This window comes from Haliotis rubra, unplaced genomic scaffold (genome assembly GCF_003918875.1).
Source record: "Haliotis rubra isolate DU_JTF1 unplaced genomic scaffold, ASM391887v1 Scf683, whole genome shotgun sequence".
Classification (NCBI taxonomy): Eukaryota; Metazoa; Mollusca; class Gastropoda; order Lepetellida; family Haliotidae; genus Haliotis; species Haliotis rubra.
This window is the reverse complement of record NW_025767394.1, coordinates 48,528-61,441: the sequence shown is the minus strand read 5'-3', so window position 1 is coordinate 61,441 and position 12,914 is coordinate 48,528. Positions and strand designations below refer to the sequence as shown.

The 12,914-nt window shown below is 43.7% G+C and overlaps 1 protein-coding gene and 1 long non-coding RNA gene across 2 annotated transcripts; both read right to left on the bottom strand.

Moving 5' to 3' along the window:
• Nucleotides 1-5,150: 5,150 nt before the first annotated feature.
• LOC124258116 lies at nucleotides 5,151-9,606 on the bottom strand. Its single transcript, XM_046692186.1, has 5 exons — nucleotides 8,910-9,606; nucleotides 8,137-8,195; nucleotides 7,245-7,305; nucleotides 7,017-7,085; nucleotides 5,151-6,132 (listed from the first exon to the last, which is right to left on the bottom strand). The coding sequence occupies exons 1-5, from the start codon at nucleotides 9,604-9,606 to the stop codon at nucleotides 5,975-5,977; spliced, it is 1,044 nt and encodes a 347-aa protein (XP_046548142.1). The 3' UTR covers nucleotides 5,151-5,974.
• A 181-nt stretch (nucleotides 9,607-9,787) lies between these two features.
• LOC124258125 lies at nucleotides 9,788-11,904 on the bottom strand. The gene is made up of 2 exons (XR_006893503.1): nucleotides 11,781-11,904; nucleotides 9,788-9,965 (listed from the first exon to the last, which is right to left on the bottom strand). It is a non-coding gene; the product is annotated as an uncharacterized LOC124258125 (long non-coding RNA).
• Between the last annotated feature and the right edge of the window lie 1,010 nt (nucleotides 11,905-12,914).

The following is a 12,914-nucleotide window of genomic DNA, read 5'->3' as shown; positions in this document are numbered from 1 at the left end:
CAGTACTTTTCTCCATCGTCCCTGGAGCCTCCATACATATTGACTCCAAAACATGCTGGAGCCTCGATACATATCCCCTCTTCCCTCAATACATGTTGGCCCCTCAACACATGTTGGTCCCTCAATACATGTTGGCCCCTCAACACATGTTGGAGTCTCAATACACCTTTGGCCTCCTCAATACACGTTGGCCTTTCAAATCACACATGTGGGAGCCTCAATACATGTTGGAGCCTCAATACACGCTAGCCCCTCAACACATGTCGGAGCCTCAATACACGCTGGCCTTTCAAAACATGTTGGAGTCTCAATACACGGCCTCCTCAAGACATGTTGGCCCCTAAACACACGTTGGCCCCTCAACACATGTTGGAGCCTCAATACACGCTTGGAGACTCAATACACCTTTGGCCCCTCAACACATGTTGGAGACTCAATACACCTTGGCCCCTCAACACATGTTGGCGCTTCAATACACGCTGGCCCCTCAATACATGTTGGAGCCTCAATACACGTTGGTCCCTCAACACATGTTGGAGCCTCAATACACGCTTGGCTTTTCAATACATGTTGGAGCCTCAATACATGTTGGCTTCTCAATACATGTTGGAGCCTCAAAACACGCTGCTATCCTCAACACATGTTGAGAGACTCAATACACGCTGGCCCCTCAATACATGTTGGAGACTCAACACACGCTGGCTCCTCAACAGATGTTGGAGAGTCAATACACCTTGGCCTCTCAATACACCTTGGCCCCTCAATACACGCTTGGCCCCTCAATACATGTTGGAGCCTCAATACACGCTGGTCCCTCAACACATGTTGGAGCCTCAATACACGCTGGCTTTTCAATACATGTTGGAGCCTCAAAACACGTTGGCTCCTCAACACATGTTGGAGCCTCAATACACCTTGGCCCCTCAACACATGTGGGAGACTCAATACACCTCAATTGGCCTCCTCAATACATATTGGAGACTCAAACACATGTGGGTTGGAGCCTCAATACACGTTAGCCCCTCAAAACACATGTCGGAGCCTCAATACATGTTGGAGCCTCAATATATGTTAGCCTCAACACATATTGAGACTCAATACATGTTGGTGCATCAACACATGTTGGTGCCTCCACAATATATGTTAGCCTCTCAAAACATGTTGGAAACTCAATACACGTTGGTCCCTCAAAACACATGTTGCAGCCACAATATATGTTAGCCTCTAAAAACATGTTGATATATGTTGTTAGCCTCTAAAAACATGTTGGCGCCTCAATACATGTTAGCCCATCAGTACATGCTGCCCTCTTCAATACATTCCCTACAATCAAGACGAGCTGGTAGTGTGAGATTGCTGCTGAAAAGTAGATGTGGATAAGTAATAAATACACACTAAGACGCCCTGCTGTGTTAGATTATACCCAAAGCCAACTTTACATCGACACTTCATATGCAAGCCACTGTTATTAACTAATTGTATATATACTCATGGAAACAAATAAGGGAACACCTGAAAGTTCAAATGTTCCTTTATTCTTTCCAGGTTCCTTCACAAGGTATGTATTGCACTGTGGGTGAAATTCTGGAAGTAAATAAAGGAACACTTATACTTTCATGTGTTCCCTTATTAGTTTCCATGAGTATAATTTCTTTTGCTCTTCTCATGTTATTTTCATTTCCCTACAAAATACAGAGACGCTATATATGTGTACAAGCATAATAGAAGCTTAATAGTGCACTAGTTTATTTTACAAGTCTTGGTCTTACATTGTACATTTCTTCAAATCATAAACGCTCTGATATAATCAATGTCACTAACAAATTTCATATTCATAATTTGATGTTGTAAAGCCGTGTTTATGCCCACGACATCAGGCTACCACATAATGTGTACAGTATGGCTGGACTGACTGTGTCACTAACAAATTTCACGCTCATAACTTGTTGTTTTAAAAGCCGTTTATACCCACCTACATCAAGATATACATAATGTGTACAGTATGGCTGGACTCAGTGTCCTCTACGCTAACAATGTGTACAGTATGGCTGGACTCGTGTCCTCTACGCTAACAATGTGTACAGTATGGCTGGACTCTAGTGTCGCCTACGCTAACAATGTGTACAGTATGGCTGGACTCGCGTCCCCTACGCTAACAATGTGTACAGTATGGCTGGACTCAGTGTCCCCTAATGCTAACAATGAGTACGGTGTGGCTGGACTCAGTGTCCCTCTACGCTAACAATGTGTACAGTATGGCTGGACCTCGTGTCCTCACGCTAACAATGTGTACAGTATGGCTGGACTCCGTCCCTCTACGCTAACAATGTGTACAGTATGGCTGGACTCAGTGTCCTCACGCTAACAATGTGTACAGTGTGGCTGGACTCCAGTGTCCCTCTACGCTAACAATGTGTACAGTATGGCTGGACTCCAGTGTCCTCTACGCTAACAATGTGTACAGTATGGCTGGACTCAGTGTCCTCTTACGCTAACAATGTGTACAGTATGGTTGGACTCAGTGTCCTCTACATTAACAATGTGTACAGTATGGCTAGTCTCAGTGTCCTCACGGTAACAATGTGTACAGTGTGGCTGGACTCAGTGTCCTCACGCTAACAATGTGTACAGTATGGCTGGACTCAGTGTCCTTTACGCTAACAATGTGTACAGTATGGCTAGACATCCCTGTGTCCTCTACGCTAACAATGTGTACAGTATGGCTGGACTCGGTGTCCTCTACGTTAACAATGTGTACAGTATGGCTGGACTCCGTGTCCTCTACGTTAACAATGTGTACAGTATGGCTGGACTCAGTGTCCTCTATGTTAACAATGTGTACAGTATGGCTGGACTCCGTGTCCTCTTACGCTAACAATGTGTACAGTATGGCTGGACTCCAGTGTCCCCACGCTAACAATGTGTACAGTATGGCTGGACTCAGTGTCCTCTACGCTAACAATGTGTACAGTATGGCTGGACTCAGTGTCCCTCTACGCTAACAATGTGTACAGTGTGGCTGGACTCAGTGTCCCTCTACGTTAACAATGTGTACAGTATGGCTAGACTCAGTGTCCCCACGGTAACAATGTGTACAGTGTGGCTGGACTCAGTGTCCCCTACGCTAACAATGTGTACAGTATGGCTGGACTCCGTGGTCCTCTACGCTTAACAATGTGTACAGTATGGCTGGACTCAGTGTCCCCTCGCTAACAATGTGTACAGTATGGCTAGACTCAGTGTCCCTCTACGGTAACAATGTGTACAGTGTGGCTGGACTCGCGGTCCTCTACGCTAACAATGTGTACAGTATGGCTGGACTCAGTGTCCTTTACGCTAACAATGTGTACAGTATGGCTAAACATCCCTGTGTCCTCTACGCTAACAATGTGTACAGTATGGCTGGACTCAGTGTCCTCGCTAACAATGTGTACAGTATGGCTAGACTCAGTGTCCCCAGTGTGGCTGGACTCAGTGTCCCCACGTTAACAATGTGTACAGTATGGCTGGACTCAGTGTCCTTTTACGTTAACAATGTGAACAGTATGGCTAGACATCCCTGTGTCCTCTACGCTAACAATGTGTACAGTATGGCTGGACTCAGTGTCCTCTATGTTAACAATGTGTACAGTATGGCTGGACATCCCTGTGTCCTCTAAGTTAACAGTGTGTTCAGTGTGGCTGGACTCAGTGTCCCCTACGCTAACAATGTGTACAGTATGGCTGGACTCAGTGTCCCTCTTAACGCTAACAATGTGTACAGTATGGCTGGACTCAGTGTCCTCTACGCTAACAATTTGTAGAAAGCTATTATAATGCAAACATTTCAAGTTCTGACAGCAACACATGAGGAGATTAGTAGTAATCAGGAGGAGCATCTTGCTTAGATAGGATATAGACTAGTGTCTCTCTGTCTGTCTGAAGTACCATCATCATAAAATAACCACAACATTCTTCTCTGCCATGTTTATGACGCTGTCGTCAACAACGCTTTGTGTTGATCTTCACCACCATGGCGGCCGGTGTCATAACATGGCATCATGACAGTGTCTTATAACTAGAGCTTTCTTCTCCCCGCCATGTCATGTTGATATCGTTTGTACATATCTCCGTGTGTTCCTACTCACCACCATGGTACGCCCGGTGTCATAACATGGCATCATGACAGTGTCTTATAACTAGAGCTTTCTTCTCCCCGTCATGTTGATATCGTTTGTACACATCTCCGTGTGTTCCTACTCACGACCAGTGGTCATAATAACGGTGTCATAACAGTGTCTTATAACTAGAGGCATCATGACAGTGTCTTATAACTAGAGCTTTCTTTTCTCCCCGCCATGTTGATATCGCTTTGTACATATCTCCGCAGTGTTCCTACTCACCACCATGGCCGCCGTGTCATAACATGGCATCATGACAGTGTCTTATAACTAGAGCTTTCTTCTCCTCCGTCATGTTGATATCGTTGGTACATATCTCTGTGTGTTCCTACTCACCACCATAGTCACGCCCGTGTCATAACATGGCATCATGACAGAGTCTTATAACTAGAACCTTCTTCTCCCCGTCATGTTGATATCGTTGGTACATATCTCCCTGTATTCCTACTCACCACCATAACGGCATCATGACGGTGTCATAACATGGCATCATGACCATGTCTTATAACTAGAGCTTTCTCTCTCCCCGTCATGTTGATATCGTTTGTACATATCTCCGTGTGTTCCTACTCGCCCGCCATGTTGATATCGCGGCCGCTCCGCCCGTGTCATAACATGGCATCATGACAGTGTCTTATAACTAGAGCTTTCTTCTCCCCGCCATGTTGATATCGCTTGGTACATATCTCTGTGTGTTCCTACTCACCACCATGTTGATATCGCTTTGCCCGGTGTCATAACATGGCATCATGACAGTGTCTTATAACGAGAGCTTTCTTCTCCCCGTCCATGTTGATATCGTTTGTACACATCTCCGTGTGTTCCTACTCACCACCATGGCCGCCGGTGTCATAACATGGCATCATGACAGTGTCTTATAACTAGAGCTTTCTTCTCCCCGTCATGTTGATATCGTTGGTACATATCTCCGTGTGTTCCTACTCCTACGACAGTGGCCGCCGGTGTCATAACATGGCCCCATGACAGTGTCTTATAACTAGAGCTTTCTTCTCCCCGTCATGTTGATATCGTTGGTACATATCTCCGTGTGTTCCTACTCACCACCATGGCCGCCGGTGTCATAACATGGCATCATGACAGTGTCATATAACTAGAGCTTTCTTCTCCTCAGTCATGTTGATATCGCTTTGTACATATCTCCGTGTGTTCCTACTCACGTCATGGCCGCCGGGTGTCATAACATGGCATCATGACAGTGTCTTATAACTGGAGCTTTCTTTTGCTCCGTCATGTTGATACATACGTATCTGGGTGTGATCATACTCACCACCATGCCCGCCTTTAGTATGCCACATCACGACAGCGCCTTGACAATCATGGCTTTCTTCTCCTCTGTCATGTTGATGTCTCTTCCCACCACAAGTCTCATCCTGACAGTGAGGACAGATGGGTTATACACCCCGAATACCGGCCACAGTGGCTGATTGGGTCTACATTGTCTAACGTTGACATCACCTTGTTTTCCTTAACATCAATGAAGACAATCTTCTTCCTGGCATCATCATAGACAACACCGTAGTGTAGTGTGTGTAATGCCCTTGCTGCGTTGGGAATGGTGTCAGGTAGATGTAACACAACCTTATCCTCCTTCCTGATTTTCCTACATATCCCTTCGTGAGTAGTAGTACAGTGGACGACGGTCAAACTGTAGGCATGGGGACGACCGGCTACACAGGACGTCATGTCCATCTCTCCCTCAGCACAGACACCAACCTCCAGCATGAGATTGCCCCGTGTGAGTGTTTGGTACAGTCTGACCCTGGTCTCCGTCTCCCAGTACTGGGGACAATCAATCAAGGGGAGGGATAGTGCTGCATGTGCCCCTGTAGATCGTCCGTCTCCCTTCCCCTGCAGACCTGGTGTAAGACTCGCTGTTGATCAAGTCTCCTGCTGTGTTGATGTGGAGTGAGGTCAAGGTTAATTTTATCTGTGTCATACTTCAGATGTATACCTACAACACATAACCGTGGATTAGATGCTCATGTTGTCAATCACTGGGTTGTCTGAATAATTTCAAACCGCCGTCACATATCTGGAATATTGCTGAATGCAACGTTAAACAACATACAAACGAGAAAAAAAGATAATCTTAAGAACAAAATTATAAAATACACAACAACGTGAAGGTCAGTTTTGATCACTGATTGTTATGTACAGGCCATAAAACTACCGTATCCCGTGATGGGATTCAAACCATGGACCTTTGATTGGAAGTCGGATGGCTCGTCCACATGGCCACAGGAAGCAGACAAAGCGAAAATGTCATATGTATATCATTTCACGCCCTGTCACATAAAGATCGTATCTACTGAGTGTAACATTCTGACAGAAGGTACAATAAGTGACCAGTCCAGCAAACACTAATCAGGTGTCACCGATTCAGAAGACAAATTCTCTCTAGGATGATGTTGCTGTATCCCAAATATTGTCAGCATTGACTTCGGGATCAGAATTTGTGTTCAGCAAACTATGCTTGTCGTAAGAGAAAACTAACGGAATCGGGTGGTCAGGCTCGCTTGGTTGCCACATATCATCGTATCACAATTGCGTAGATGGATGATCATGCTGTCCATCTCTGGATTGTCTGGTACAGACTCGAGTATTTGCAGACCGCCGCCATAGAGCTGGAATATTGCCGATTGCGCCGTTAACCAACAAACAAACAAACACTTTGTACGTCGATCATTAGCCAAACAGTTGTTCCAAAACATTCTACTACAGAATACACTGGGTGGCTAATGTAGCCAAGTCCCCCAAATCACCTCCATGATGTGACAATAGGTTCGGAGGCTGTAGCGTAAGCATAGATGGTAAATGGGTAGATTATGAACGTACACTTCAGCACCATCGACTTGTCCAAGGCGTCTGGTTTCAGCCGGTGAATATCGCATTCATTGAGCAGCCCTGCAACATCAACATTGCCATCACTTTGATAAAACAACATTTTCATATCTTGTAGTGAATGTCAATAATAACCCAACACACGCCAACATTTTAGTGTTAAAACCTGGACTCAGTTATCTGAACGAAGAAAGTAAAGGAACAAAGGTGACTGGAGTTTACCAAGCAGGGAATGTGTGGTTTCTGAGGCTCTCTTCTCGATGTTCTCGTTGTCATCGATGCTCTGAAAAGATAACCCATAATCAGACTTAATTGTCTGTTAGTATGTATGTCGGGACATATGGGGAGGTAGGCGATAGGTATGTACAAATATCTAAATATTTTAAACTTAACTCGAAAAGAACATACAATGTACCGAATATGGCGTATATTTTATCTACTGGCACAGGGATGTTTCTGAATTGCTTTACAATGGTCTGACAACCTTATAACGGCCTACGATGTGTAGTCACTATAAAAGTGTTATCAATAAATTGTGCCCTCTTCGTTGTCAACGAATACCTCCAAAATAACTGAATGAGTATGTCAGTGAGTTTATCTTTACACATTTTTATCAATATTCCAGCAATATCACGACGGGGACACCAGAAATGGGCTTCACACATTGTTCCCATGTGGGGAATCGAACCCGGGTCTCCAGCGTGACCCAAAATAACTGAAGTTACCTTGTACCTCTTTCTAATAAAGTGAATGTTTAAAAGCATATCAGTCTCAGATTGTTAATTCTTATATAGCTTGCGTGTATTTCGATTTGGCTTTTGTTTCAGTCAATGATCCTCTTCTGTTTTCCGATGTGCTGAATGAATGAATGAATAATTATTCCTTAACCCCGCATCAGCAATATTACAGCTATACGCGGCGAGCGATGTGCTGTGGACATTAGATAGGTAATTATGGACATATACTTCTGAAAACGGATTCAAAATGTTTTAGATTGTTGTCTTACATTTTAATTGGTTCTCGTACATTTAATACTTTGTAGTTATACATACTATCCCATACGCTCTTCTTTAGCGGTTTTGGTGCATTATATTATTTTAATTACCAAACTCACGTTCTTATATTTGATTTCCATCTCAGCTATGAAGTCATGTTCAGTTTGAGTTTCCTTGTCTGAAACAACACCATGATGTAAATACACCCTTAAGAATGAATGAATAATTGGTGCTTTACGTCCGATCAGCGATAATGGGACATCCATATGAAATCTCGACTGTAAAATTCCAACATATTATGAGCAAGAGTTACTGTTTATAAAGTGCGTGTTTTTTAAGTATCTAATACAACTCGGCTGACTAGACAATGGCATTGTGTCAATAACTACCGGTGCTTTAAGTATAATATTAGTTGTCTTTCGAGCAAAAAACTCGAGTTGCTGAGAATGATGTGTCACATGTTATATTTGGGATTACACTTTCTCCGTAAAGTACAAATTCTAGTACTTTTTGTTAGGTTGAGTCCAGCCGTGATTTGAACCCACACTCTCAGAGTCAGGCACTTGATCACATAAAGACAGCGATCTAACCTACTCAGCCAACGCAGTTTCCATAGAAATGGAAGTCTGACAACTGGTAGACTACATCATGTACTTTGTGTATCCCTCTGACAAATGTGAATTGACACCGCCCACATAGCCGACAGCTATAAATAGACAATGTCAGTTTGAAGGACGCTTCTTAGTAAATTACGGATTCTAGACCCAAAACAGTCATAGAATCTGTAATTTACTGAGAACGTGTAGTCCCAAACACAACATAACACTGTAGAACGCTGTTCCATTTCTACACGCAATAAAAAAGAACGTGAAATCATATCTCATATAAATTCCTCTTGCATATTCTTTTTCCATGTCCTTGGTCACGACAGCCCCAAATCGTGATATGTTTGATTTCAGCTTTGACAAGCCGTTGGTGTTAAAGACAGCTGCGGGTATGTCCTGTGTTTGAGTCTCAACAGTGTCAAGGAAAGCCCGAGTTGCCTCCCTTACAGAACTCTCCAACTCAAGGAGGTCTGATTGTGAGGCATACGTGAGAGAACCTTTAGTGACGTAGTCTAAAACCTCAGAGCATTTCTTCGAAGCTTCTTCACATGTGTTTAGCTGAGTACGGAGACTTGTCTTGGTCGCCTTCGTCTGACCTTCAAGATCAGTCAGAAGTTCCTTCTCTCGTTGGTCAAGTTGTGATCGCAGAGTTCTAAAAGTATGGCCAATATTTTCTTTCAACGTGTTGTGCGTTGCATCTCTGATTTCGGTCCCTCGTCTGATATTCTGAATGTGGGATTGTTGGCGAGCTTGTAAGGTTGCCAGCTCAGTTTTGCGTTGGTCCAGCTGTTTGAGGATACTTTTAGCTACCACATCTAACTTCTCAACTTCATGATCTGCGTGATCTTCAAATCTGCATCTTCCACAAATCAAAATGCTGCATCTCCGATCAAAAAAGATAAAGAGAGTCAGGGCTGTGGATACTGCAAGGGGTTGGAATGTTTGAGACAGCTGGTTTAAAGTCGCTGAGGTTTTGAAGTACATGTTTTCTGGTAAGTTTCAAGCTGCTGTGCATATTCTGGCAGTATTCACAGAGGTGCTCTTCACACTCCCGACACCAACACACAGCCTGGTTGCCGTCATCTTCATGTGTACAGAGAAGCTCTGTGGGGCGATGTTTGGCTGTCAGATGGAATATTTCCTTCTGTCTCACTGCATCCTTCTGGAGGCTTGTGTCTGTGAGGTTGACCTCCGTCTGACAAGTAGAGCATGATATCACACCAGCAGCTGCAGATGTCACACACGTCTCACACACAGCGTGTAGACAGGGCAGTAGGTAGGGGGCGGGGCCTTTGAGGACAAACTGCTGATGACAGACAGAGCACTTTGGGAAGATGTCCATTCTGAAAGACAGTAAGATTACAGAATACCGGATACCTTCCGCCAACTTTGAAAGCACGCGAGTTTACTTTTGGTTAGGGTGAGGGTAAGGTTTAGGGTAATGTTTAGCGTTAGGGTGACGTGACACTAAACAGTATGGCTGGTAGGTATCCGATATTCTGTAGGTGTACCTATTTCCCTTTATGGTGACATGGGTAGTTTGCAAACCAACATAAAGTTGTCACCCAAAGAATAGTTAACAAGCATCTCAATGTTTAATTTACACCGAACGTCAAATCGCTTATTGGGACCCAAGACATTTTTGTCCACAGTAGAAAGCTTTTAAAATCCTCCTTTCTGTCAGAAACTAGAAATTTTCGGACCCTGCCAATATCTGTCGTGTTCATTTGCACAATTTCTTTTGTTTCACACAATCCTAAACACTGGTTTGTAATCTGTAGTTACACCAATCATTATTTCACGTACTCGTCTACAGATAGATTTCGCGGAGACGCAGCCGTAAAATATCAGTTTTATCAAAGGAGGTTATGGTGACATGCAAGGCCTGATCGACAAATTTAAGGAGTACCTTAACTCCTACCTTACATTTTGTAAAAGCTTATACCTGATGTTTTGCCAGACAGTTTAACCATTTTATCTGTCCCAACATTGCATTGTACGTTTGTCCAACTATTTTAAATAAGATATGTCACCGTGTCCTCACCACAATGTGTTGTTGAGTTAGACTCTGATTAGACTAACATCTAGTCTCTGGCATTAACAGATTTTGCATGAAAATGGTTTTATATTTATGTTCATAAAATATAATAAAAATGTCTAGAGACGCATTGCACTTATAGATAGCAACAACTCATAAAGATTCGGGTTAGAATTGATTTTCAGCAACCCACGTTTGCTGCACGAGGCGACTAACGGGATCGGCTGGTCAGGCTCTCTGACACATATCATCCGATCCAAATAGACAGTCATGATGTTGTACACTGGATTGTCTGGTCCAGACTCAGTTTATTGACAGACCCGCGCCATAAAGCTGGAATATCACTGAGGGCAACGTTAAGCAACAACCCCAGCCAAAACAACAACAATAACAACCAACCAACCAAATAAACATAATCCTAAAACAACAAAGCCCATTCAAACAAACAACTCCCCATCCCTTACCGAAAAAAACAACAAAAACACAAAAACAAAACGAAACCACACACACACACAGAGACACCCCGCCCCCAATGAACAACAACAAAAGTAATACATTGCAACACGCACGCGCATGCACGTGTGGCTATTATGACCGAACTTACGCCAGTTCATTTGTGTTGTTCAGTGAGAGGCCAGGCAGAAATTTAAAACAGAAATCTCACCCTGAGTATCATTTTACAAGCCGACCTCTATGTCCCCGAAATACTGGGCGCCGCGAGGCATATCAACGTTATCGCCCGGGCACACATGGTCGAGGTGGTTAATAAACAGATCCACACATATTCTTTTAACTGCAGAATATACCATTGCAGGGCAGCATTTTCACCGCGACCACAATAACTATTCTACAATAATCGATCTTTTCCGTGCTTTAGACATCTTTACAGAGCAAAACACAAAACACTGTGTCATGGCGTGAGTCCGCAACTATTGTAAAACGAAAGTAGAAATATCATGTTGTTACGTATCACAAATAACCAGGATGTAAACTGTACAAATATTGTATTTGTACCACAAGCAATAACAACGTGGCATCGTGACATATACTAGCAAATGTTTGACCAGACAGATAACCGTGTACTGGCTTGCGAGATGAGAGACAGTTACAACACACCTACCTGGACAATAATTTCCTTCTCCTGTGGTACAAAGGTCACTTCCGGCAGATGACACGTGACTAACATACTTGAAGTGTAATCTATCCGGTGCATGTTTAGAGTGTAACTGCCTGACTACACATCCGCGCTGTTCATGTGTAGAGACACGTGACAACATGTGGGGTATTGGGGCGTATATCTGGTGAATGAAACACAGCGTGTCTAATGTGTGTGTATCGTTCATCGTTATGTGCAAACAAACAGGTATAAAAGGTACTCAATATGACCATTTCCCCAACCATCTTCTTCCCACACAAGGGGGCGGTGGGGTAACCTAGGGGTTAAAGCGTTCGGTCCTTACTCTGAAGACCCGGGGATGATTCCTCATATAGGTACAATGTGTGAAGCCCTTTCCTAGTGTCCCCCGCGTGATATTGCTGAAAAGTTGCTAAAATCTCACTCACTCAATAATCACTCGCTTAGATGCCCGGCATTAGCTTTACTAAAGAAAGTCCTTAACATCCAAATTCGCCCGGGATTGGGTAGTGAGGTACCTAATGACCAACACACAAAGGCAGCCATCTAACCCGCTCACACAAAGTCTGACAACTGGTAGTCTAAACCACGGACTTTGTGTAACCCTCTGACAAGTGTAAATTGGCATGGCTACTGCGGCCGAAAACTATGAATAGCCATTGCCATTTAGAAAGTTGGTCAAAAGTACTAGAATCTGACCTTTACGGAAAACGTGTAATCCTATACATAACATGTGTAACATGAAAATGCATTGTGCACGTGAACACCTTTGCTCCGTACTTTAAACTGGTGTTGAGGAAAACTGACATGGCCATTAACAAGCACAATAAGGGCCTCCCTGTGAGGTGAGGTGAAATTGGGTTTAACGTCGTACTTGAGAATATTTCGCTCATATGACGACGTACATGCGTGTGTATGTGTATGTGCGGCTGCTTGTACTAGCCCAGACTGAAGCTGGTTTTATAGTGCTAGCCCACTGAGATACCATGTTGCAGTGAAGCATGAATACCCGATCCGTGAAGATCCGTGATCCCAGTAATGTGTATTTAAAGCAAATGTTAAAGGCCAAACTTTGCAAAAGAGATTGTACACGTGGATCTTCATCGCATTTAGTGCCTT

Coding starts and splice junctions, on each gene's coding strand:
- LOC124258116 (XM_046692186.1), bottom strand. CDS start 9,606: ATGTACTTCAAAACCTCAGCGACTTTAAACCAGCTGTCTCAAACATTC. Junction 8,196..8,909: donor GGAAAAAGAATATGCAAGAG/GAATTTATATGA, acceptor GTGTTGTTTCAG/ACAAGGAAACTCAAACTGAA. Junction 7,086..7,244: donor AACCACACATTCCCTGCTTG/GTAAACTCCAGT, acceptor TTGATGTTGCAG/GGCTGCTCAATGAATGCGAT.